The sequence below is a fragment of the Scyliorhinus canicula genome, chromosome 6, assembly GCF_902713615.1.
Source record: "Scyliorhinus canicula chromosome 6, sScyCan1.1, whole genome shotgun sequence".
Lineage (NCBI taxonomy): Eukaryota > Metazoa > Chordata > Chondrichthyes > Carcharhiniformes > Scyliorhinidae > Scyliorhinus > Scyliorhinus canicula.
In genome coordinates, this window is record NC_052151.1 from 176,265,505 (window position 1) to 176,291,849 (window position 26,345).

General features: G+C 49.7%; 1 protein-coding gene across 1 annotated transcript in view; it reads left to right on the plus strand.

Annotated features, from left to right (window-relative positions):
* Positions 1–26,345, plus strand: part of LOC119967664 (potassium voltage-gated channel subfamily KQT member 5-like) — a 397,797-nt gene that overhangs the window by 279,508 nt on the left and 91,944 nt on the right. Inside the window, 1 exon segment of the mRNA XM_038800475.1 lies at positions 16,377–16,503. Coding sequence (XP_038656403.1) covers positions 16,377–16,503 — 127 coding nt within the window.

Sequence of the window (26,345 nt, forward strand, 5' to 3'; positions counted from 1 at the left end):
TCAGAAATTCCACCCCAACTTAGTCTCAGTATAACAACACGTTTCATCCTCACACATCCGCTCACCGTCACCATCACGCATCCATATCCCCACACGCACCAAAACCCCACTCCCCCATCCCCCATACTGACCAAACGCCTCCCCCTCCCGGTACTCACGCATGTACCCCAAATTCACCCAAACCCCTCCGCACACCCAAGCCCCCAAAGGTAAATAACAATCCCATCTCCCCCATTGCTCACTGACCCAACCCCACATTCACCCAAAACCCCATCCCTTGCACTCACCAACCTCCCTGCCAACATCCAAACCCCATTCAGCCAAAGCACCCAACGCATAGACACAGCCATCTCCCCCATACCCGGCCATCAACCCTATCCATAAACACAGCCATCTCCCCATACCCAGCCATCAACCCTACCCATAGACACAGCCATCTCCCCATACCCAGCCATCAACCCTACCCATAGACACAGCCATCTCCCCATACCCAGCCAAGCCACCCTACCCATAGACACAGCCATCTCCCCCATACCCAGCCATCAACCCTACCCATAGACACAGCCATCTCCCCCATACCCAGCCATCAACCCTACCCATAGACACAGCCATCTCCCACATACCCGGCTTCAACCATACCCATAGACACAGCCATCTCTCCCATACCCGGCCATCAACCCTACCCATAGACACAGCCATCTCTCCCATACCCGGCCATCAACCCTACCCATACACACAGCCATCTCCCCCATACCCGGCCATCAACCCTACCCATACACACAGCCATCTCCCCCATACCCAGCCAAGCCACCCTGTCCATAGACACAGCCATCTCTCTCCCATACCCGGCCATCAACCACTACCCATAGACACAGCCATCTCCCCCAGACCCAGCCATCCACCCTACCCATAGACACAGCCATCTCCCACATACCCAGCCAGGCCACCCTACCCATAGACACAGCCATCTCCCCCATATCCAGCCAAGCCACCCTACCCATAGACACAGCCATCTCCCCCAAACCCAGCCATCAACCCTACCCATAGACACAGACATCTCCCCCATACTCAGCCATCAACCCTACCCATAGACACAGCCATCTCCCACATACTCAGCCATCAACCCTACCCATAGACACAGCCATCTCCCCATACCCAGCCAAGCAACCCTACCCATAGACACAGCCATCTCCCCCATACCCAGCCAAGCCACCCTACCCATAGACACAGCCATCTCCCACATACCCAGCCATCAACCCTACCCATAGACACAGCCATCTCTCCCATACCCGGCCATCAACCCTACCCATAGACACAGCCATCTCCCCCATACCCAGCCATCAACCCTACCCATAGACACAGCCATCAGCCCATACCCAGCCATCAACCCTACCCATAGACACAGCCATCTCCCCCATACCCAGCCAAGCCACCCTACCCATAAACACAGCCATCTCCCCCATACCCAGCCATCCACCCTACCCATAAACACAGCCATCCCCCCATACCCAGCCAGGCCACCCTGCCCATAGACACAGCCATCTCCCCCATACCCAGCCAAGCCACCCTACCCATAAACACAGCCATCTCCCCCATACCCAGCCATCCACCCTACCCATAAACACAACCATCCCCCCATACCCAGCCAGGCCACACTACCCATAGACACAGCCATCTCCCCCATTACCAGCCAAGCCACCCTACCCATAGGCACAGCCATCTCCCACAAACCCGGCCATCAACCCTACCCATAGACACAGCCATCTCCCCCATACCCAGCCATCAACCCTACCCATAGACACAGCCATCTCCCCCATACCCAGCCAAGCCACCCTACCCATAAACACAGCCATCTGCCCCATACCCAGCCATCCACCCTACCCATAGACACAGCCATCTCCCCCATACCCAGCCAAGCCACCCTACCCATAGACACAGCCATCTCCCCCATTCCCAGCCAAGCCATCCGACCCATAGACACACCCATCTCCCCCATACCCAGCCATCAACCTTACCCATAGACACAGCCATCTCCCCCATACGCAGCCAAGCCACCCTACCCATAGACACAGCCATCTCCCCCATACCCAGCCATCAACCCTACCCATAGACACAGCCATCTCCCCCATACGCAGCCAAGCCACATTACCCATAGACACAGCCATCTCCCCCATACCCAGCCATCCACCCTACCCGTAGACACAACCATCTCCCCCACACCCAGCCATCCACCCTACCCGTAGACACAACCATCTCCCCCATACCCGGCCAAGCCACCCTAACCATAGACACAGCCATCTCCCCCATACCCAGCCATCAACCCGACCCATAGACACAGCCATCTCTCCCATACCCGGCCATCAACCCTACCCATAGACACAGCCATCTCTCCCATACCCAGCCATCAACTCTACCCATAGACACAGCCATCTCCCCCATACCCAGCCATCCACCCTGCCCATAGACACAGCCATCTCCCCCATACCCAGCCATCAACCCTACCCATAGACACAGCCATCTCCCCCATACCCAGCCATCAACCCTACCCATAGACACAGCCATCTCCCCCATACCCAGCCATCAACCCTACCCATGGACACAGCCATCTCCCCCATACCCAGCCAAGCCACCCTACCCATAAACACAGCCATCTCCCCCATACCCAGCCATCCACCCTACCCATAAACACAGCCATCCCCCCATACCCAGCCAGGCCACCCTGCCCATAGACACAGCAATCTCCCCCATACCCAGCCAAGCCACCCTACCCATAAACACAGCCATCTCCCCCATACCCAGCCATCCACCCTACCCATAAACACAGCCATCCCCCCATACCCAGCCAGGCCACACTACCCATAGACACAGCCATCTCCCCCATTACCAGCCAAGCCACCCTACCCATAGGCACAGCCATCCCCCACAAACCCGGCCATCAACCCTACCCATAGACACAGCCATCTCCCCCATACCCAGCCAAGTCACCCTACCCATAGACACAGCCATCTCCCCCATTCCCAGCCAAGCCATCCGACCCATAGACACACCCATCTCCCCCATTCCCAGCCATCAACCTTACCCATAGACACAGCCATCTCCCCCATACCCAGCCAAGCCACCCTACCCATAGACACAGCCATCTCCCCCATACCAGCCATCAACCCTACCCATAGACACAGCCATCTCCCCCATAGCCGGACATCAACCCTATCCATAGACACAGCCATCTCCCCCATACCCAGCCAAGCCACCCTACCCATAGACACAGCCACCTCCCCCATATCCAGCCAAGCCACCCTACGCATAGACACAGCCATCTCCCCCATACCCAGCCAAGCCACCCTACCCATAGACACAACCATCTCCCCCATACCCAGCCATCCACCCTACCCGTAGACACAACCATCTCCCCCATACCCAGCCATCCACCCTACCCGTAGACACAACCATCTCCCCCATACCCGGCCTCCCCCATACTCAGCCATCAACCCTACCCATAGACACAGCCATCCCCCACATACTCAGCCATCAACCCTACCCATAGACACAGCCATCTCCCCCATACCCAGCCAAGCCACCCTACCCATAGACACAGCCATCTCCCCCATACCCAGCCATCAACCTACCCATAGACACAGCCATCTCTCCCCTACCCGGCCATCAACCCTACCCATAGACACAGCCATCTCTCCCATACCCGGCCATCAACCCTACCCATAGACACAGCCATCTCCCCCATACCCAGCCATCCACCCTGCCCATAGACACAGCCATCTCCCCCATACCCAGCCATCAACCCTACCCATAGACACAGCCATCTCCCCCATACCCAGCCATCAACCCTACCCATAGACACAGCCATCTCCCCCATACCCAGCCATCAACCCTACCCATAGACACAGCCATCTCCCCCATACCCAGCCAAGCCACCCTACCCATAAACACAGCCATCTCCCCCATACCCAGCCATCCACCCTACCCATAGACACAGCCATCCCCCCATACCCAGCCAGGCCACCCTACCCATAGACACAGCCATCTCCCCCATACCCAGCCAAGCCACCCTACCCATAAACACAGCCATCTCCCCCATACCCAGCCATCCACCCTACCCATAAACACAGCCATCCCCCCATACCCAGCCAGGCCACACTACCCATAGACACAGCCATCTCCCCCAAACCCGGCCATCAACCCTACCCATAGTCACAGCCATCTCCCCCATACCCAGCCATCAACCCTACCCATAGACACAGCCATCTCCCCCATACCCAGCCATCAACCCTACCCATAGACACAGCCATCTCCCCCATACCCAGCCAAGCCACCCTACCCATAAACACAGCCATCTGCCCCATTCCCAGCCATCCACCCTACCCATAGACACAGCCATCTCCCCCATACCCAGCCAAGCCTTCCTACCACATAGACACAGCCATCTCCCCCATTCCCAGCCAAGCCATCCGACCCATAGACACACCCATCTCCCTCATACCCAGCCATCAACCCTACCCATAGACACAGCCATCTCCCCCATACCCAGCAAAGCCACCCTACCCATAGACACAGCCATCTCTGCCATACCCAGCCAAGCCACCCTACCCATAGACACAGCCATCTCCCCATACCCAGCCATCCACCCTACCCATAGACACAGCCATCTCCCCCATCCCCAGCCAAGCCACCCTGCCCATAGACACAGCCATCTCCCCCATACCCAGCCAATCCAGCCTACCCATAGACACAGCCATCTCCCCCATTCCCAGCCAAGCCACTCTACCCGTAGACACAACCATCTCCCCCATACGCAGCCATCCACCCTACCCATAGACACAGCCATCTCCCCCATACCCAGCCAAGCCACCCTACCCATAGACACAGCCATCTCCCCCATAATCAGCCAAGCCACCCTACCAATAGACACAGCCATCTCCCCCATACCCAGCCAAGCCACCCTACCCATAGACACAGCCATCTCCCCCTTACCCAGCCAAGCCACCCTACCCAAAGACACAGCCATCTCCCCCATACCCAGCCATCAACCCTACCCATAGACACAGCCATCTCCCCCATACCCAGCCAATCCACCCTACGCATAGACACATCCATCTCCCCCATACCCAGCCAAGCCACCTTACCCATAGACACAGCCATCTCCCCCATACCCAGCCAAGCCACCCTACCCATAGACACAGCCATCTCCTCCATACCCAGCCATGCCACCCTACCCATAGACACAGCCATCTCCCCCATACCCAGCCAAACCACGCTACCCATAGACACAGCCACCTCTCCCATACCCAGCCATCCACCCTACCCATAGACACAGCCATTCCCCCATACCCAGCCATCCACCCAACCCATAGACACAGCCATCCCCATACCCAGCCATCCACCCTACCCATAGACACAGCCATCTCCCCCATACACAGCCAAGCCACCCTACCCATAGACACAGCCATCTCCCCCATACCCAGCCAAGCCACCCTACCAATAGACACAGCCTTCTCCCCTATACCCAGCCATCCATCCTACTCATAGACACAGGCACCTCCCCTACACCCAGTCAAGCCTCCCTACCCATAGACACAGCCATCTCCCCCATACCCAGCCATCCACCCTACCCATAGACACAGCCATCTACCCCATACTCAGCCAGGCCACCCTACCCATAGACACAGCCATCTCCCCCATACCCAGCCAAGGCACCCTACCAATAGACACAGCCATCTCCCCCATACCCAGCCACGCCACCCTACCCATAGACACAGCCATCTCCCCCATACCCAGCCAAGCCACCCTCCCCATAGACACAGCCATCTCCCCCATACCCAGCCAAGCCACTCTACCCATAGACACAGCCATCTCCCCCATACCCAGCCAAGCCACCCAACCCATAGACACAGCCATCTCCCCCATACCCAGCCAAGCCACTCTACCCATAGACACAGCCATCTCCCCCATACCCAGCCAAGCCACTCTACCCATAGACACAGCCATCTCCCCCATACCCAGCCAAGCCACCCAACCCATAGACACAGCCATCTCCCCCGTAGCCAGCCAAGCCACCCTACCCATAGACACAGCCATCTCCCCCATAGCCAGCCAAGCCACCCTACCCATAGACACAGCCATCTCCCCCATACCCAGCCAAGCCATCCTACCCATAGAGGCAGCCAACTCCCACATACCCAGCCATCCACCCTGCCCATAGACACAACCATCTCCCCCATACCCAGCCAAGCCATCCGACCCATTGAAACAGCCATCTCCCCCATACCCAGCCAAGCCACCCTACCCATAGACACAGCCACCTCCCCATACCCAGCCAAGCCACCCTACCCATAGACACAGCCATCTCCCCCATACCCAGCCAAGCCACCCTACCCATAAACACAGCCATCTCTCCCATACCCAACCAAGCCACCCTGCCCATAGACACAGCCATCTCCCCCATGCCCCGCCAAGCCACCCTACCCATGGACACAGCCATCTCCCCCATACCCAGCCAGCCCACCCTGCCCATAGACACAGCCATCTCCCCATACCCAGCCAGGCCACCCTGCCCATAGACACAGCCATCTCCCCCATACCCAGCCAAGCGACCCTACCCATAGACACAGCCATCTCCCCCATACCCAGCCAGGCCTCTCTGCCCATAGACACAGCCATCTCACCCATACCCAGCTAAGCCACCCTACCCGTAGACACAACCATCTCCCCCATTCCCAGCCGTCCAACCTACCCATAGACACAGCCATCTCCCCCATACCCAGCCAAGCCACCTACCCATAAACATAGCCATCTCCCCCATACCCAGCCATCCACCCTGCCCATAGACACAGCCATCTCCCCCATACCCAGCCAATCCACCCTACCCATAGACTCAGCCATCTCCCTCATACCCAGCCAATCCACCCTACCCATAGACACAGCCATCTCCCCCATACCCAGCCAAGCCACCCTACCCATAGACACAGCCATCTCCCCCATAACCAGCCAAGCCACCCTACCCATAGACACAGCCATCTCTCCCCATACCCAGCCAAGCCACCCTACACATAGACACAGCCATCTCCCCCATACCCAGCTAAGCCACCCTACCCATAGACACAGCCATCTCCCCCATACCCAGCCAAGCCACCCTACCCATAGACACATCCATCTACCCCATACCCAGCCAACCCACCCTACCCATAGATACAGCCATCTCCCCCATAACCAGCCAAGCCACCCTACCCATAGACACAGCCATCTCTCCCCCATACCCAGCCAAGCCACCCTACACATAGACACAGCCATCTCCTCCATACTCAGCCAGGCCACCCTACCCATAGATACAGCGATCTCTCCCATACCCAGTCAAGCCACCCTACCCATACTCACAGCCATCTCCCCCATACCCAGCCAAGCCACCCTACCCATAGACACAGCCATCTCCCCCATACCCAGTCAAGCCACCCTACCCATAGACACAGCCATCTCCCCCATACCCAGCCAAGCCACCCTACCCATAGACACAGCCACCTCCCCATACCCAGCCAAGCCACCCTACCCATACTCACAGCCAGCTCCCTCATACTCACCCAAACCACCCAATCAGCCATCACCCATATTCACTCAAATTCCCATCACCAAACCCCACTCACCCACCTGTACTCACCCAGCCCCCACAAATCCAACCAGCCCGTGATCACCCATCTCCCCCACAAACAGAATCACGCTTTCCCCCACTTACCCATCTCCACCTACTCACCCAGCCCCTAAGAAAACCCAACCCTCCCATTGGCCCATCTCCCCCAAATTCAAAAATACTGCCCACCACTCAGTCATCGCCACTATTCTCAGCCAAACAGACCGACATTTCCCATTACACACGCATACATCTGACACCTGTTGATGGATAGATGTTGGCCATTGACAATGGGGGAAAATCCCCCACTTTTCCTGAAATGTTTATTGTCAGTGTTTCACTGAGAGTTAATCAATGTTTATTCTGTGTTTCTCTGAGAGTTAATCAATGTTTATTGTCAGTGTTTCACTGAGAGTTAAGTCAATGTTTATTGTCAGTGTTTCATTGAGAGTTAATCAATGTTTATTGTCAGTGTTTCACTGAGAGTTAAGTCAATGTTTATTGTCAGTGTTTCACTGAGAGTTAATCAATGTTTATTGTCAGTGTTTCACTGAGAGTTAATCAATGTTTATTGTCAGTGTTTCACTGAGAGTTAATCAATGTTTATTCTGTGTTTCTCTGAGAGTTAATCAATGTTTATTGTCAGTGTTTCACTGAGAGTTAATCAATGTTTATTCTGTGTTTCTCTGAGAGTTAATCAATGTTTATTGTCAGTGTTTCACTGAGAGTTAAGTCAATGTTTATTGTCAGTGTTTCATTGAGAGTTAATCAATGTTTATTGTCAGTGTTTCACTGAGAGTTACGTCAATGTTTATTGTCAGTGTTTCACTGAGAGTTAATCAACGTTTATTGTCAGTGTTTCACTGAGAGTTAATCAATGTTTATTGTCAGTGTTTCACTGAGAGTTAATCAATGTTTATTCTGTGTTTCTCTGAGAGTTAATCAATGTTTATTGTCAGTGTTTCACTGAGAGTTAATCAATGTTTATTCTGTGTTTCTCTGAGAGTTAATCAATGTTTATTGTCAGTGTTTCATTGAGAGTTAAGTCAATGTTTATTGTCAGTGTTTCATTGAGAGTTAATCAATGTTTATTGTCAGTGTTTCACTGAGAGTTAAGTCAATGTTTATTGTCAGTGTTTCACTGAGAGTTAATCAATATTTATTGTCAGTGTTTCACTGAGAGTTAAATCAATGTTTATTGTCAGTGTTTCACTGAGAGTTAAATCAATGTTTATTCAGTGTTTCACTGAGAGTTAATCAATGTTTATTCAGTGTTTCACTGAGAATTAAGCAATGTTTATTGTCAGTGTTTCTCTGAGAGTTAATCAATGTTTATTCAGTGTTTCACTGAGAGTTAAGCAATGTTTAATGTCAGTGTTTCTCTGAGAGTTAATCAATGTTTATTGTCAGTGTTTCACTGAGAGTTAAATCAATGTTTATTGTCAGTGTTTCACTGAGAGTTAAATCAATGTTTATTGTCAGTGTTTCACTGAGAGTTAAGTCAATGTTTATTGTCAGTGTTTCACTGAGAGTTAAGTCAATGTTTATTGTCAGTGTTTCACTGAGAGTTAAATCAATGTTAATTGTCAGTGTTTCACTGAGAGTTAAATCAATGTTTATTGTCACAGTAAGAAGTCTCACAACACCAGGTTAAAGTGCAACAGATTTGTTTCAAACACCAGCTTTCAGAGCACTGCTTCTTCCTCAGGCGAATTCATGAGGTATGTCCCAGAAACATATCTATAGACAAAGTCAAAGTTGCAAGACAACTCTTTGGGACACAACCAACAGAGTACCCTTCATCATCCAGTACTTCCCCGGAGCGGAGAAGCTACGACATCTTCTTCGCAGCCTTCAACACGTTATCGACGAAGATGAACCTCTTGCCAAGGTCATCCCCACACCACCACTACTTGCCTTCAAACAACCGTGCAACCTCAAACAAACCATTGTTTGCAGCAAACTACCCAGCCTTCAGAACAGCTCCCACGACACCTCACAACCCTGCCACATGGCAATCTCTGCAATACGTGCCAGATCATCGACATGGGTACCACCATTACATGTGAGAACACCACCCACTAGGTACGCGGTACATACTCGTGCGACTCGGCCAACGTTGCCTACCTCATACGCTGCAGGAAAGGATGTCCCGAAGCGTGGTACATTGGTGAATCCATGCAGACCCTGCGACAACAAATGAACGGACATCGCGCGACAATCACCAGGCAGGAATGTTCCCTTCCAGTTGGTGAACTCTTCAGCAATCAAGGGCATTCAGCCTCTGATCTCCGGATAAGCGTTCTCCAAGGCGGTCTTCAGGACTCGCAACAACACAAAATCGGCGAGCAGAAACTTATAGCCAAGTTCCACACACATGAGTACAGCCTCAACCGGGATCTTGGATGCATGTCGCATTACATTCATCCCCCACCATCTGGCCTGAGATTGCAAAATCCTACCAACTGTCCTGGCTTGAGACAATTCACACCTCTTTAACCTGGGGTTACCCCTATCTCTGAATCTGTAAAGAATTAATTACCTGCAAATGCTCACATTCAAAGCATTGTCTTACATATTTGACTTTGTCTATATATATGTTTCTGGAACATACCTCTTCATTCACCTGAGGAAGGAGCAGTGCTCCGAAAGCTAGTGTTGGATTTTAACCTGGTGTTGTAAGACTTCTTACTGTGCTCACCCCAGTCCAACGCCGGCATCTCCACATATTGTCACAGTGTCACTGAGAGTTAAATCAATGTTTATTGTCTGTGTTTCACTGAGAGTTAATCAATGTTTATTGTCAGTGTTTCACTGAGAGTTACATCAATCTTGACAATATTGCAAACATACTGATGTGACTAATTGTGCAATTGAAGAGCCTTCGTTCAGTCTGCCTTCCAAGCAGCAGTCTTTCATTAAGATTTTCCTCCATGTCATCCACTTCCTCTACATCTCCTCATCACTCTAATCTCAGTGAGCACCACAACCTCCTGCTCTGTGTTCGTCCCTTGTTCTAGCCTATGGCACACCCCAATTCTTTTTGGGCGAAGATTGGTGACAATACTTCAGGTACAGGACTCTGAGCTCTGGAACTAACACCTCTGCCTCACATTCCTCTGAAAGATAATCCTCTTTTACCATGGTTTTGGCAGCTAACCCTCTGTCTCCTATGTGGCTGTGTGTCATGTTTTTCATTCTATCACTCCTGTGAATTGCCTTCAAATGATTCTTATGTGAAGAGCTATGTAAAAAGGTTATTGATATTGACTCTGCTTAACAGATCATGCAGTTGTCCAGAGCTGTATAATGTTTAGAGGGGTTAATTATCAAAGAATGCTGGGTGCAGGTCAGGAGAGTTAATCAGATGCAGAATGTATCAATACTGCAAAAGAATTATAGAGTTTCATTTTTGTCACTGCGGTCATCTCCCTGCGAAACAGATATACCGTTTTGGATACAGTTGAGGGAGTTGGCTCACCAGGGGAAGGCAGCAGCAGCCAGGTTCATGGCACTGTGGCTGGCTCTGCTGCACAGGAGGGCAGGAAGAAGAATGGCAGGGCTATAGTAATAGGGGTACAGACAGGCGGTTCTGTGGATGCAATTGAGACTTCAGGATCGTACATTGCCTCCCTGGTGCAAGGGTCAAGAACGCCTCGGAGCAGCTGCAGGACATTCTGGGGGAGGGGGGAGGGTGAACAGCCAGCACTCGTGGTGCACATAGGCACCAATGATATAGGTGGAAAATGGGATGAGGTCCTACAAGCTGAATTCGGGGAGTTAGGAGTTAAACTAAAAAAGTACGACCTCAAAGGTAGTAATTTCAGGATTGTTACCAGTGCCACGAGCTGGTCAGAGTAGGAATGTCAGGATATGTAGGATGAATGCGTGACTTGAGAGCTGGTGCAGGTGGGAGGCATTCAAATTCCTGGGGCATTGGAACCGGTTCTGGGGGAGGTGGGACCAGTACAAACCGGACTGGTTTGTACCTGGGCAGGACTGGAACTAATGTGGCAGGGGGATGGAAACCGATGCAGGAAGTCAGAGCGAAGTAAAATGGGACCAGAAACAAAAAGCATTAAGGGGGAAAGTGTAAGACAGAGAAGCCACAGTCAAAAATCATAAAGGGCCCACATTACAGGGTACAGTGACTGAGGAGAGTGTGAAAAGGGAGGTGTCCAAAGCAGGACTGAGGGTGTTGTACCTTAATGTGCGCAGTATACGGAACAAGGTAAATGAGCTAGTTGCGCACATTGAAATTGGCCGGTACGATGTTGTGGGCATCACAGAGACGTGGCTGCAAGGGGATCAGGGCTGGGATGTAAATATCCAAGGATATATGTCCTATCGAAAGGACATGCAGATGGGCAAAGTGTGTGTGGGGGGGGGGGGGGGGGGGGGGTTGCATTGTCAGTAAAGAATGAACTTAAATCGCTAACGAGTAGCGATATAGGATCAGATGGCATAGAATCTCTGTGGATAGAGTTGAGGAATCGCAAAGGTAAAAAAACCCTGATGGGAGTTCTGTACAGGCCCCCTAGCAGTAGTCAGGATGTGGGGCAGAAAATAAATCAGGAGATAGAAAAGGCATGTAAAAAAGGCAATATTACAATAACCATGGGGGACTTCAATGTGTAGGTGGACTGGGAAAATCAGGTTGGTAGTGGATCCCAAGAAAAGGAATTTGTGGAATTCGAAGAGATGGTCTTTTGGAGCAGCTTATGACAGAGCCTACTAGGGAACAGGCAATTCTGGATTTGGTGATGTGTAATGAGCCAGACTTGATTAGGGAACTAAAGGTGAAGAAAGCCTAATGGAACAGTGACCACTATATGATAGAATATACCCTGCAGTTTGAGAGGGAGAAGCTGCAGTCAGATGTAACGGTATTACAATTAATTAAGGGTAACTTCAAAGACATGAGGGAGGAGCTAACCAGAGTTGATTGGAAAATGAGCTGAGCAGGGAAGACAGTGGAACAGCAATGGCAGGAGTTTTGGGGGTTATTAGGGAGGCACAACAGGAATTCATCCCAAGGAGGAGGAAACGTGCTAAGGGAAGGACAAAGCATCCATGGCCGACGAGGCATGTCAAGGACAGCATAAAAAGCTAAAGAAAAAGCATACAAAGTGGCGAGGATTAGTGGGAAGCCGGAGGATTGGGAAACCTTTAAAAGCAATCACAGGACAACTAAAAAAGCAATAAAGGGGGGGGGGGGGAGAAGATGAAGTTTGAGTGCAAGCTAGCTAGTAATATAAAGGAAGATAGGAAGAGTTTTTTTCAATATATAAAAGAAAAGAGAGAGACAAAAATAGACATTGGACGACTGGAAAATGTGGCTGGAGAAATAATAATAGGAAACAAAGAAATAGCAGACATACTGAATAGTTACTTTGCATCAGTTTTCATGGTGGAAGACACCAGTGGGATGCCAGAGCTCCAGGAGAATCAGGGGGCAGAGGTGAGTGCAGTGACCAGCACGAAGGAGAGGATTCTGGGGAAACGGAAAGGTCTGAAGGTGGATAAGTCACCTGGACCAGATGGACTACACACCAGAGTCCTAAAAGAGATAGCTGAGGAAATTGTGGAAGCATAGGTGGAGATCTTTCATGAATCACTGGAGGCAGGAAGGGTCCCAGAGGACTGGAAAGTGGCTAATGTAACACCACTGTTTAAGAAGGGGGGGAGGCAGAAGACGGGAAATTATAGGCCGGTTAGTCTGACTTCGATCATTGGTAAGATTTTGGTTATTAAAGATGAGATCGCAAAGTTCTTGGAAATGCATGGTAAAATAGGACTGAGTCAGCACGGCTTTGTCAAAGGGAGGTCGTGTCTGACAAATCTGTTAGAGTTCTTTGAGGAGGTAACAAGGAAGTTAGACAAAGGAGAACAAGTGGACGTGATTTATTTAGATTTCCAGAAGGTCTTTGGCAAGGTGCCGCAGAGGAGACTGTTAAATACTTTAAAAGCCCATGATGTTAAGGGTAAGATCCTGGTATGGAGAGAGGATTGGCTGACTGGCAGAAGGCAGAGAGTGGGGATAAAGGGGTCTTTTTCAGGATGGCAGCAAGTGACCAGTGTTGTGCCTCAGGGGTCTGTGCTGGGACCACAACTTTTCACAATATACATTAATGATCTGTAAGAATGAACTGAAGGCACTGTTGCGAAATTTACAGATGATACAAAGATCTGTAGAGGGACAGGTAGTATTGAGGAAGCAAGGTGGCTGCAGAAGGATTTGGACGAGCAAGGAGAGTGGGCAATGAAGTGTGAGGTTATGCACTTTGGAAGGAGAAATTTAGACATAGACTATTTTCTAAATGAGGAAATGCTTAGGAAATCAGAAGCACAAAGGGACTTGGGCGTGCTTGTTCATGATTCTCTTAAGGTTAATGTGCAGATTCAGTCGGCAGTTAAGAAGGCAAATGCAATGTTAGCATTCATGTCAAGAGGGCTAGAATACAAGACCAGGGACGTACTTCTGAGGTTGTATAAGACTCTGGTCAGATCCCATTTGGAGTATTGTGAGAAGTTTTGGGCCTTGTATCTAAGGAAGGATGTGCTGGCCATGGAAAGGGTCCAGAGGAGGTTCACAAGAATGACCCCTGGAATGAAGAACGTCGTATGAGGAATGGTAGAGGACTCTGAGTCTGCACTCGCTGGAGTTTAGAAGGAGGAGGGAATATCTTATTGAAACGTACAGGATACTGCGAGTCCTGGATAGAGTGGACGTGGAGAGGATGTTTCCACTTGTAGGAAAAACTAGAACCAGAGGACACCATCTCAGACTAAAGGATGATCCTTTAAAACAGAGATGAGGAGGAGTTTCTTCAGCCAGAGGGTGGTGAATCTGTGGAACTCTTTGCCGCAGAAGGCTGTGGAGGTCAAATCACTGAGTGTCTTTAAGACAGAGATAGAGTGGGCAGCAGGGTGGCGCAGTGGGTTAGCCCTGCTGCCTCATGGCGCCGAGGTCCCAGGTTCGATCCCGGCTCTGGGTCACTGTCCGTGTGGAGTTTGCACATTCTCCCCGTGTTTGTGTGGGTTTCGCCCCCACAACCCAAAGGTGTGCAGGGTAGGTGGATTGGCCTCAATAAATTGCCCCTTAATTGGATAAAAAATGAATTGGGTACTCTAAATTTAAAGAAAAAAAAGACAGAGATAGATAGGTTCTTGATTAATAAGGAGAGCGGGGGTTATGGGGAGAAGGCAGGAGAATGAGGATGAGGAAATATCAGACATGATTGAATGGGGGAGCAGACTCGATGGGCCGAGTGGCCTAATTCTGCCCCTATGTCTTATGGTCAGTCATTTCACAACAGCCAATGAAATAATCTTGAAGTGTTTGTAAACTCACATCAACAACAGTGCAATAGTGATCAGATCATTTTTCTGATGTTTGAGTGATAAATATTGGCCAGGGCACCAGGGACAACTCCCCTGCTCTTCGAAAGAGTGTCACGGAATGTTTTCATTCACTAGAGCAGGTAAATGGGACCTTGCTTGAACATCTCATTGGAAAGACGACACCTCCAACGTGCAGCATTCCCTCGGGTTGTTCACAGATTGTAAAATGTGATGAGATTTCAGTAGCTTGTTTTCTTGTTGTGAACAGACTGCACAGTGACACACAGCGTAAAGGAGGATTGGATCGATATGTGAATGAGTGTGCATTTCAGGGTGATCTGTTCTCGAGATCAGCTGGATGCAGTGCACAGTTCTGTGCTACCTCCCGTTGTTAGAATCCACTTCTGTGTTGTGCAGTTTTATACAGATAGGTACCCGGATAGTGATTGGGTCAGCTTGAAGATCTTTCACCCTTATGCCTTGGCTCTATGAGGAGCCGGACCTGCCAACGTTTTTAGGCACCGCCCCTCTCAGTGTCGGCGCAAAACACACACCCTCCAAAAATATGACTAAGTGCGCTAAAATCGCTATTAGATTCCATGCTGATATGCACCTATTTCCACGCCCAAAATGACACTTATTGGGAAAATTATACCCATTCTTTCAATGTCCACCTTTTCAATACCATTCAGGATCTCATGTACTTCAATCAAGTCACCCTTCACTCTTCTGAACTCCAGCATGAACAAGCCCAGTCTGTCCAACCTTGCCTCATACGTTAACCCCTCATTCAAGGTTTCAATCTAGTAAAGCTGCTCTGAACTGCTTCCAATGCACTTACATCTTTCCTTAAATAGGGAGACAAAGACTGCACACCGTATTTGAGATGTGGTCTCACCTTTATCATGTCACTGTCTGGTCATGTCATATCATGTCATGTCATATTATCATGTCATATCAGGTTAGGTGGATTGGCCATGCTAAATTGCCCGTAGTGTCCTAATAAAAGTAAGGTTAAGGTTACGGGTGGGCCCGAGTTGTTGGGTTACGGGTATAGGGTGGATACGTGGGTTTGAGTAGGGTGATCATGGCTCGGCACAACATTGAGGGCCGAAGGGCCTGTTCTGTGCTGTACTGTTCTATGTTCTATGTTCTATCTCTTGATCTTCTTTTCCAAGAGAAAAGAGGATTGTAGTGGTGACAGGCAGGTTTATTTTATCAGTGATAGATAATGATGACTTTGCACTGACTGATTATATTAATTCTTTCCAGGCTTATTGATCGAACCATGTCGTACTATTGCTGTTCATGAGGGTGACTTTCCCCCAACTAATAGCTGGCTCTATTTTGCGCAGTAACTTTGAGCTGGCACTGATTTTGTTCTGCATTCTGCCGGCAGGAGTTTGTGATGATCGTGGTGTTTGGCCTGGAGTTCATCATCAGGATCTGGGCTGCAGGCTGCTGCTGCCGGTATCGTGGCTGGATGGGGCGTATTCGCTTCATGAGGAAGCCCTTCTGTGTCATTGGTAAGTGGCAGCCTGAGTGCAAAACAGGCGGAGGTAAGGCAGAGAGCCTGGCATTCAGATAAAGGTTAATGGCCCGAACATCAGGAGAGCCAAGGATGCGGGGTACCGTCCCTGTCCACTTCAGGATTAGAGTCACAAATATTTATGGGGTGAAAACATTGGTAAGAGCTTACTTTGTGAAAATTGATTGCGCCTTTGCCACAAAACAACAATGACTATGCTTTAAAGGTACTTTTATTGACTACACCTCCATCATAGCTCCAAATTTGCAGACGATACTACACTGGGTGGTAGTGTGTGATGTGAGGAGGATGCAAAGAGGCTACGAGGTGGCTTGGACAAGCTGGCTGAGTGGGCAAATACTTGGCAAGTGCAATATAATGTGGGTAAATGTGATTTTATCCACTTTGGTGGCAAAAACAGGAAGGCGGGTTGTTATCTGAATGGTGGCAATTTCGGAAAAGGGGAAGTGTAACAAGACCTGGGTGTCATGGTGGAACAGTCGCTGAAGGTTGCCATGCAGGTACAGCAGGCGGTGAGGAAAGCTGATGGCATGATGGCCTTCACAGCCAGAGGATTTGAGTATCGAAGTAATGATCTCTTGCTGCAGTTATACAGGGCCTTGGTGAAGCCACACCTTGAGTATTGTGTGCAGTTTTGCTCTCCTAGTTTGAGGAAGGACATTCTTGCTTTTGAGGGTGTCCAGCGAAGGTTCGCCAGATTAATTCCCGGGCTGGCAGGACTGACATATGAAGAAAGATTGGATCGACTGGGCTTGTACTCATTGGAGTTTAGAAGAATGAGAGGGGATCTCATGGAAACATATAAAATCCTGATGAGACTGAACTGGCTAGATGCGGGAAGAATGTTCCCGATGTTGGGAACGTCCAGAACTAGGGGTCACAGCCTAAGAATAAGGAGTTGCCCTTCGGGAATGAGATGAGGAAGAACTCCTCTCAGAGAGTTGTGAACTTCAATAATAATAAGAATCTTTATTATTGTCACAAGTAGGTTTACATTAACACTGCAGTGAAGTTACTGTGAAAAGCCCCTAGTCGCCACATTCCAGCACCTGTTCGGACACACAAAGAGAGCATTCAGAATGTCCAAATTACCTAACAGCATGTCTTTCGGGACTTGTGGGAGGAAACCGGAGCACCCGGAGAAAACCCACGCAGCCACAGGGAGAACGTGCAGACTCCGCACAGACAGTGACCCAAGCCCGGAATTGATCCTGGGACCCTGGCGCTGTGAAGCAACAGTGCTACCCACTGTGCTATTGTGATGCCTTCTATTTGTGGAGTTCTCTACCACAGAAAGCTGTTGGGGCCAGTTTGTGGGATTATTTTAAGAGGGAACTGGGCGTGGGCCATGCGGCTAAAGGAATAAAGAGGTTTGGAGAGAAATCGGAAGTGGGATACTGAATTTGCAAGATCAGCCATGATCATATTGAATAGTGATGCAGGCTCAAAGGGCCAAATGGCCTACTCCTCAACCTATTTTCTATGTTTCTATGTTTTCTGTGTTTCTATCTGTTCTCCACCATCATCTAGGTGGGACTGCACTCCCCGGTTCACTTCATAACTATCCAGTGTAGGTAGAGAACCATCTGGGGCTGGTTTAGCACACTGGGGCTGGGTTAGCACAGAGCTAAAGAGCTGGCTTTTAAAGCAGGCCAAGGCAGGCCAGCAGCACGGTTCAATTCCTGTACCAGCCTCCCTGAACAGGCGCCGGAATGTGGCGAGTAGGGGCTTTTCACAGTAACTTTATTTGAAGCCTACTTGTGACAATAAGTGATTTTCATTTCATTTCATCTGCAACACCTTCTCTTCCTGTTCCCACATCATTTCCATGGAAGTTTTAATAGCTTACACGAGGCCTAGAGGGTGGGAATTATCATCTTCCCCGTGGTCCTTGCGGAGTACAAGTTCCCCGGCTAGGGGCGGGGGACCTCTATTAACCTTTATATAAAAGGTCGGTCAGTAAGGGATCTACTGGGCATTGTACATATTGTGTTGTAAATAAAGCTACTTTTCTTTATTTTATTCGGTGTGGACCCCCCCCCCCCCCCCTCCCCCCTCCATGTCTTTATTAAATTGGCAATGAGGAGTAAACTAGTTTGCTGTCAACGCTGCGACCAAGTCAGCTGAGCCACCTCCCCAATTATCTGGACCCAGCTTTGGATTTACTTATTTCGCTATGCCTCTGTTCGGGCAATTAGATCCATTTGACACCGGTGTTGAAGACTGGAACCAGTATGTAGAAAGGATGCGTTGCTTCTTCTCGGGTAACAACATCACGGACAACGAGCGGCAGATGGTCATACTGTTGACAGCTTGTGGAGCGCACAAGATCGGTGTGATCCGAAGTCTCTTGTACCCAGCGGCACCAAATACCCAAACGTCCAGCCAGCTCGTCGCACTTGTGGCACAGCACTTTAACCCGACCCCGCCAGTGATCATTCAAAGATTTTGGTTTAACACATCGGAGCGGTCCCTTAGTGAGTTGGTCACTGAGTTCATATGGCTATGGAAGATAGCTGAGTTTTGTGAGTATGGAACTGCTTTATCAAATATGCTCCTTGATTGTTTGGTCTGCGGTATAAATAACATAGACACACAGGAAAAAATGTTTGGGCAATATCTCACTGACCTTTCAGCAGGCACTGCAGATCTCCTTGTCTCAGAAAGTGGGAATGCAGCAGCCAAGAGATACAAGGGATGGAGATGAACGTTTTGCAGCATTGCCCCTCGCATGGTATCCCCACAGCCGGACCGAATGCTGCCGCCACTCCGGCCTCTGGGCGAATAGCCTGTCACCGAGACATGCAACATCACCGGACTTGGCTGAAAGCAATTCCGGCCTATTTCTGACATGTGGGTGACATGTGGGTGCCGGTCTAAGCATACATCAGGCAGTAGAAGGGCCAGCACTCCCAGTCGAGGTAGGCGTCAGCTCCAGCACCAGGCCTTGCATCTGGATGATCCAGAAGAGGCTGAGGATGAGGTTGAGATGCAGCTGAACTATTTGACATCATTTGTGGCCCCTATTCGTGTTCCAATACAGGTGAATGGCCATATGCTACAAATGGAGTTGGATACGGGAGCTGCCATTTCATAAATCGAGGTGTGCATATTTTGACTTTGGCTGACACGGCGGCTGGTTTGGCCACTTATATGGGGAACGACTAAATATTTTGGGGTCCACCCTTCTTCCGGTAGTTAATGGGTGCCAGTCAGTTCACCTTCCCCTCATTGACATGCAAGGAAGCATCCCAAGCCTCTTGGGCCATGATTAGCTACACCAGCAGTTGGATTAGTAACATATCCTCCGAGTGGGACGTATGTGCGGTATTGAGCACGTTCTCTGAGGTTTTGCAGCCTAGATTGGGTACAATCAAAGGGGCTGTGGTCAAGATCTAAATGGACCCAGAGGCCCAACCCTGGTATTTTCATGACTGCCCGGTTCCATACATTTTAGTGGAGAAAGTCGTAAACGAACTTCGTCATTTGGACAGTTTAGTCATCATTAGACCTGTGCTCTTCACCAATTGGGCAACACCGGTGGTCCCTGTAATGAAGCTGGATAAGGCAGGCGCCTCTTCAGAGACAATAAATTGCCGGTGAGCCCGCCTTCAAGGTTGGACCATTATCCTTTATTGAGGATCTGTACGCAACATTGGCTGGTGGCTGTACATTTCCGAAATTGGAAATGAGCAACGCTCATCTGCAGCTGGAACTTAATGAATCATCGAGGAAGTACGTCACAATCAATACGCACTCAGGACTCTATGAGTATATCCGGCTGGCATTCCGCGTATCCTTGACATGCGCAGTCTTCTAGCACATCATGGAGAACATCCTGTGCAGATTGCCATGCGTTGCATTATACTTATACAATGTGCTCATCACAAGGGCCACGGATCAAGAATATGTGCAGAACCTCGAGACGATGTTGAAATGTTTTTCAGAGTATGGGGTTTGCCTGCGCTGTGTGAAGTGCATGCTTCATGGGAAGGAAGTAGTATATTTGGGGCATCAGGTGGACCAGACTGGCCTGCACCTGATCGCCGAGAAAGTGAGAGCCATCAAAATGGCCCCCCGCTCGCAGGATGCCACTGAGCTTTGACATTTTTTTGGCCAGTAAATTACTCTGGCCGATTCATTCCAAATCTGGCAACTGACCTGCATCTCGTCCCCCCTTCACTTGCTCCTCAAGAAGCTCCAGCTCTTGGGAATGGGGCAAGGCCCATGATGCTTTTAAGAAGGTGAAATGGTGGTTGTCCTCTTCGGAGGCGTTGATGCATTTCAAAACCATTGTACATCACGTGTGATGCTTCGCCGTATGGGATTGGGAGAGTCCTTTCTCATTGAATGAGCGATGGCCATGAATGTCCAATTGTCTTTGCCTCCCGGCTGCTGGCTGCGGCGAGATAAAATATGCCCAAATAGAAAAAGGTCTGGTGGTGTATTTTGTGCAAAGTGGTTTTATCAGTCCATCTATGGCCGCCATTTCTTTATCGTCACGGATCACAAACCGTTACTGAACCTCTTCTGTGAAGACAAGGCGATCCTGCCAATTGCATCTGTGAAGATTCAGTGCTGGGCCTTGTTATTTTTTGCTTATGAATACTCTGGCCAGCGCAGCCCAGGGACCCAGATTACACATGCCACCTTCCCCGGCAGACCGAATCCTCTAACCCCCTGCAGCAGACAAAGTGGTTGCTGTCCTGAATTTTATGGACTCCTTGCCCGACACTGCATCGTGTATTTGTGACTGGACGCAAACCGGCCTTGTCCTTACCAAAGTGCAGCATATGGTTCTATACGGTGGCCAGCATCATCGGTTACCGGGGAGTTATCATAGAATTTACAGTGCAGAAGGAGGCCATTCGGCCCATCGAGTCTGCACCGGCTCTTGGAAAGAGCACCCTACCCAAGGTTGAAGGCTTTCTCCTCCAGGTTTTCGGAGATGACCATGGAAGATTTAATCCTCTTGTGGAGCACAAGAGTTGTTGTTCTAGCAAAGGGCTAAACAATCGTATTGAAGGACCTTCACAACGGCCACCCCAGTTTGTCCAAAATGAAGATGCTGCCGAGAAGCAACGCCTGGTGGCCGGGTTTGGAGACTTTTCCCAACAGTGCTCTATCTGTCACGAGCACCCGAAGCTCTCTGTTGCGGCACCCCTACACCCTTGGGAGTGGTCCGGATGCCCTTGGGCTCATGTACATGCCTGTTTCGCTGGTCCATTCCTGGGTCTGATGTTTCTTGTCCTAGTGAATGCCCAAAGTGGCTGGAGGTCCACAGGATGGCGATGATCGCCTCCCGGCCAACCGTCGAGCGATTGAACATTTCTTTTTCCACCCACGGTGTGTGTTTGTGACAAGTTACAGAGCCTCTTTCATGAGTAAAGAGTTTGTTGCTTTTGTGAAAACCGACAGGATTTTCCATGCCCGCACTGCCCCATACCATCCGGCATCGAATGGCTTGGCAGAGAGGTCTGTGCAGATGGTTAAACGGTGGCTGAAGAAACAGACTTCAGGCTCGATGGACAGTAGATTGGCAAGATTTTTATTCTCATACCGGACCATGCTGTTCCAGTAACTGGGGTGGCCCCCACTGTGACAATAATGGGTCATAAGCTTCAGACACCCCAATTGAGTTTGAGTATACCGGACATTGACACAAAGGTGTGCCGGAACCTAGATTTGCAAGAGCGTTTCCCAGTTCGACATCGGCCTCTTCATTGTTCGCACCTGACAACATGGTGTTTGCTTGTAACTTCAATGATGGTGCTCACTGGCTCTCCGGAATTGTTGTCTACAAAAGAGGACCAGTCTCTTACCAAGTTTGGGTTCGGGGCAACTGATGTGACTGCATTTCGATCACATTCGCTCACGGCGGTTGCTCTCTCATCTTCATTTTGGACAAACTGGAGTGGCCGCCGTGAAGGTCCTTCAATACGATTGTTTAGCCCTTTGCTAGAACAACAACCCTTGTGCCCCACAAGAGGATAAAATCTTCCTCGTAAGAAGCCTGTCCTCGATCCTCCGGCTCCATTGCCGACCAGCCTGCTGTGACACCTTCAGTCTATGTCGATGCTGACATTGATGCCGATGTTGGGTCTTCTGACTCCGAAATGGAGATGCAGGCCTCTGAGGTCTTGGACGATTATCAGCTGCCCCCCCGGCCAATTGTCCACCACAGAGAAAGGTATACGCTGACCGATCCGGTGCATCAGCAACATGACAACTTTACGGAGCCAAAAAGAATCGAACGTCCTCTGCCTGCTCCTCCTTCTCTGCCTCAGCCTTCATCAAGGGGGTCTTTGGCCTTTGGGGGTTAGGGTTAGGAATGTAATAGCCTGTATGGGGCGTACGGGGTGGGAATGATTATCTTCCCCGTGCAGAGTACGAGCGCGCCCAATAGGGATGTGGGATCTCTATTCATCGTCGTACAAAAGGTCAGCCAGTAAGGCACCAACCAGAACAGGAACCTGGTAGGGATCTACCGGGCTGTGTATATATTGTGTTGTAAATAAACTAAGTTTTTTAATTTTACTCGGTGTGGAATCCCCGTGTCCTTATTAAAGAGGCCACCAAAGATCTATTCCTCTCTCCCTTCTGTACTTGTCCAGCTTCCCTTAACTTGCATAATTTAAGGTTTTAAATAATTTTGGCCAGGAGCAGCACTTTGGGTTCTGTATGAACCAGACGTCGGTCACTTCCAGCTTGCTGCTAATTTACTCACAGACAGACAAAAGCTTACACAGTGAGATAAATCTGACCCTCAGTGAGTAATGAGGTTTTAAACTGACCCATTTGGAACAATGAACGATTCTGGCAACTGCTCGGGTGACACTTGATCAATAAATCAGCCACCGGATAAAGGGAGTGAGTAAATGAAGTACAGAATGATAATTACCCTCCTCATTACACACTTAACGGCATGAGTCTTGGCCAGGACAGCTCAGGGTGATGTTTGAGTATGAGCCTCCTCTGTTATTGCAGTGGATACAGTTTACCACAATATTCCTGACTGTCCACACATCAGCATATCAGGATTCAATTTAATAGAGGTGTTCAAAGTTAGAGCAGTTTTGATAAAGGTCAAGGAGAAACTGTTTCCACTGGCAGGGGGTGGGGGAGGGGATTGTTGTGAGGTGGTCAGCAACCAGTGAACACAGATTTAAAGCAACTGGGGAGGAGATGGGACGAATCCTTTTTGTACACAGTGGGTTGTTATGATCTGAAATGCACTGCGTGAAAGGATAGTGTAGTGATATGCATCACTGTAGATACACAAGGGGTTAATGTAAGTACACGTAGACTAGCTAGACACTAGAGTGAGCACCAGAGACATGGCACACAGACACTCAACCGATAGGTCAGTAAGATAGGACACGACCAATGGGCATTCACGATACACACAGAGGTGACACTACCACAGGGGGGCATTACACCAACCCATATATAAAGGACACAGCACACATGATCTTCCTCTTTCCAGTGGAGACAGTCAGTGAGTACAGGCACAGGGTTGATTCAACATCACACCCACCACGTGGATTGTAGCAGACTGGTTCGTCAGTCTGAGTAGCTTTATAAGGATTAACAGTAGTGGCGAATCCGAGTAGGAGAATTGTAAATAGTTTACTAAACGTGTTGAAGTTATCTCCACGTCTGAACCTTCCTTTGTCAGAGTGAACATCAAAGAAGCAGCTTATGCTACGCCAATAGCAAAACAAGACAAATAGTGGAAGCAGATTCAGTGGTAACTTTCAAAAAGGAATTACATAAATACTTGGAAAAGAAGAGACGTTTTGCAGCACCGGGGGGAAAGCGGGGGAGTACGATTCAATGACTAACTCTACAAAGAGTTGGCAGAGGCTCAGTAGACCAAACCTCTTCCTCTGTTGTAAGTGAGGCTCTAGAGCTGGAAGGTTTGGCTCTGCCGCACTGCCACCCCCATCCCCCAACCCCAGGAGCCACTACGGAAAAGCAGAGCCCCTCAATATGGAGTGTGCAGAGATTTACATCTCTCTGAGCAACGCATGCACAGTGTTGGTTTGATGCACATTCTGCAAACTTGACACATGCATGTTCAGTAGCAGCCTGTGCAAACCATTCACCTGTATGAATCTTGACACCAGGGTAATGTTCTGGGGACCCAAGTTTGAATCCCATCATGGTGAAATTTGAATTCAGTAATTGTTGATTGTTATAAAGACCCATCTGGTTCACTCATGTCCTTTAGGAAACGAAACCTGCCATCCTTACCTACTGATCTGACTGACGTTTCACTCTTAAATTTCCCCTCTGAAATAGGCTCAGTTAAAGGCAATAAATGTTGGCCCGACACCCATGAAGGAATGGGGGAGATTTTCTTCCACCATTGGTCCCATGACTTGTCCATCTCGAACAAATTGCCTTCCAAGAACAATCAGAAATCAAATAGATACTTTGGAGGGAAATTTGAACTTGCCAGGGTTGGTGGGTCCCTGTGCAGGCAGGAGGTTAATAAAGCTGAAAGTCCCAGTATATTGCGAAGCTGGCCTGATGATGTGCACCTTTATCCCAGGCACATCTTTCAGTCTCTGGGGAAACCCCATGGGCTGAGCAGGTTTGCCATTTAAATATGCCAAAAACTTCATTAACTGCAGTCAGGATTCTGACCTCAGCTGCTAACACATGGGTTGGCCAAGTTGTCTCTAACCCACCAGGCTCAACACAGCAGGAATTGACAGGACTGAACGACGGACAGGCTGGTAAGGCTATAAAACTGAAACCTGACGGCTGCTTCCAGCATAGCAGCACCCCCTGCTGGGAAAGGCCCAAAGTATCTTCATGTCAGAAGCAAGCCAAAATGAAAGGCATTTTCTCACGGGACTCATTCTGAGAAGGTGTTTCACTGCAATGGAGGCGATCTCTAAGGCTTTGGCAGTCTGGTACCTTGGAGCTTTCTATCTTTTATCTGCAGCTCCCAGCAGGCAGCCTGCAAAGCAGCATTGGAGCAGCTTATACAGCTCTACCTTGGATCTCAGATGGGAAACTGGAGGGGCACCAGCAGCTGGAGCATCAGCAGCAGGAAGAACACCAGCAGCACCAGCAGCAGGAACAACACCAGCAGCACCCGCAGCAGGGACAACAGCAGCAGCAGGAACAACACCAACAGCAGCAGGAACAACACCAACACAGCAGCAGCAGGAACAACATCAACAGCAGCAGGAACAACATCAACAGCAGCAGGGACAACATCAACAGCAGCAGGAACAACACCAACAGCAGCAGGAACAACATCAACAGCAACAGGAACAACACCAACAGCAGCAGGAACAACATCAACAGCAGCAGGAACAACGCCAACAGCAGCAGCAGGAACAACATCAACAGCAGCAGGAACAACACCAACAGCAGCAGGAACAACATCAACAGCAGCAGGAACGACACCAACAGCAGCAGGAACAACACCAACAGCAGCAGGAACAACACCAGCAGCACCAGCAGCAGCAACAGGAACAACACCAACAGCAGCAGGAACAGCAGCAGCAGGAATAACACCAACAGCAGCAGGAACAACACCAACAGCAGCAGGAACAACACCAGCAGCACCAGCAACAGCAACAGGAACAACACCAACAGCAGCAGGAACAACATCAACAGCAGCAGGAACAACACCAGCAGCGCCAGCAACAGCAACAGGAACAACACCAACAGCAGCAGGAACAACACCAACAGCAGCAGGAACAACATCAACAGCAGCAGGAACAACACCAACAGCAGCAGGAACAACATCAACAGCAGCAGGAACAACATCAACAGCAGCAGGAACAACAACAACAA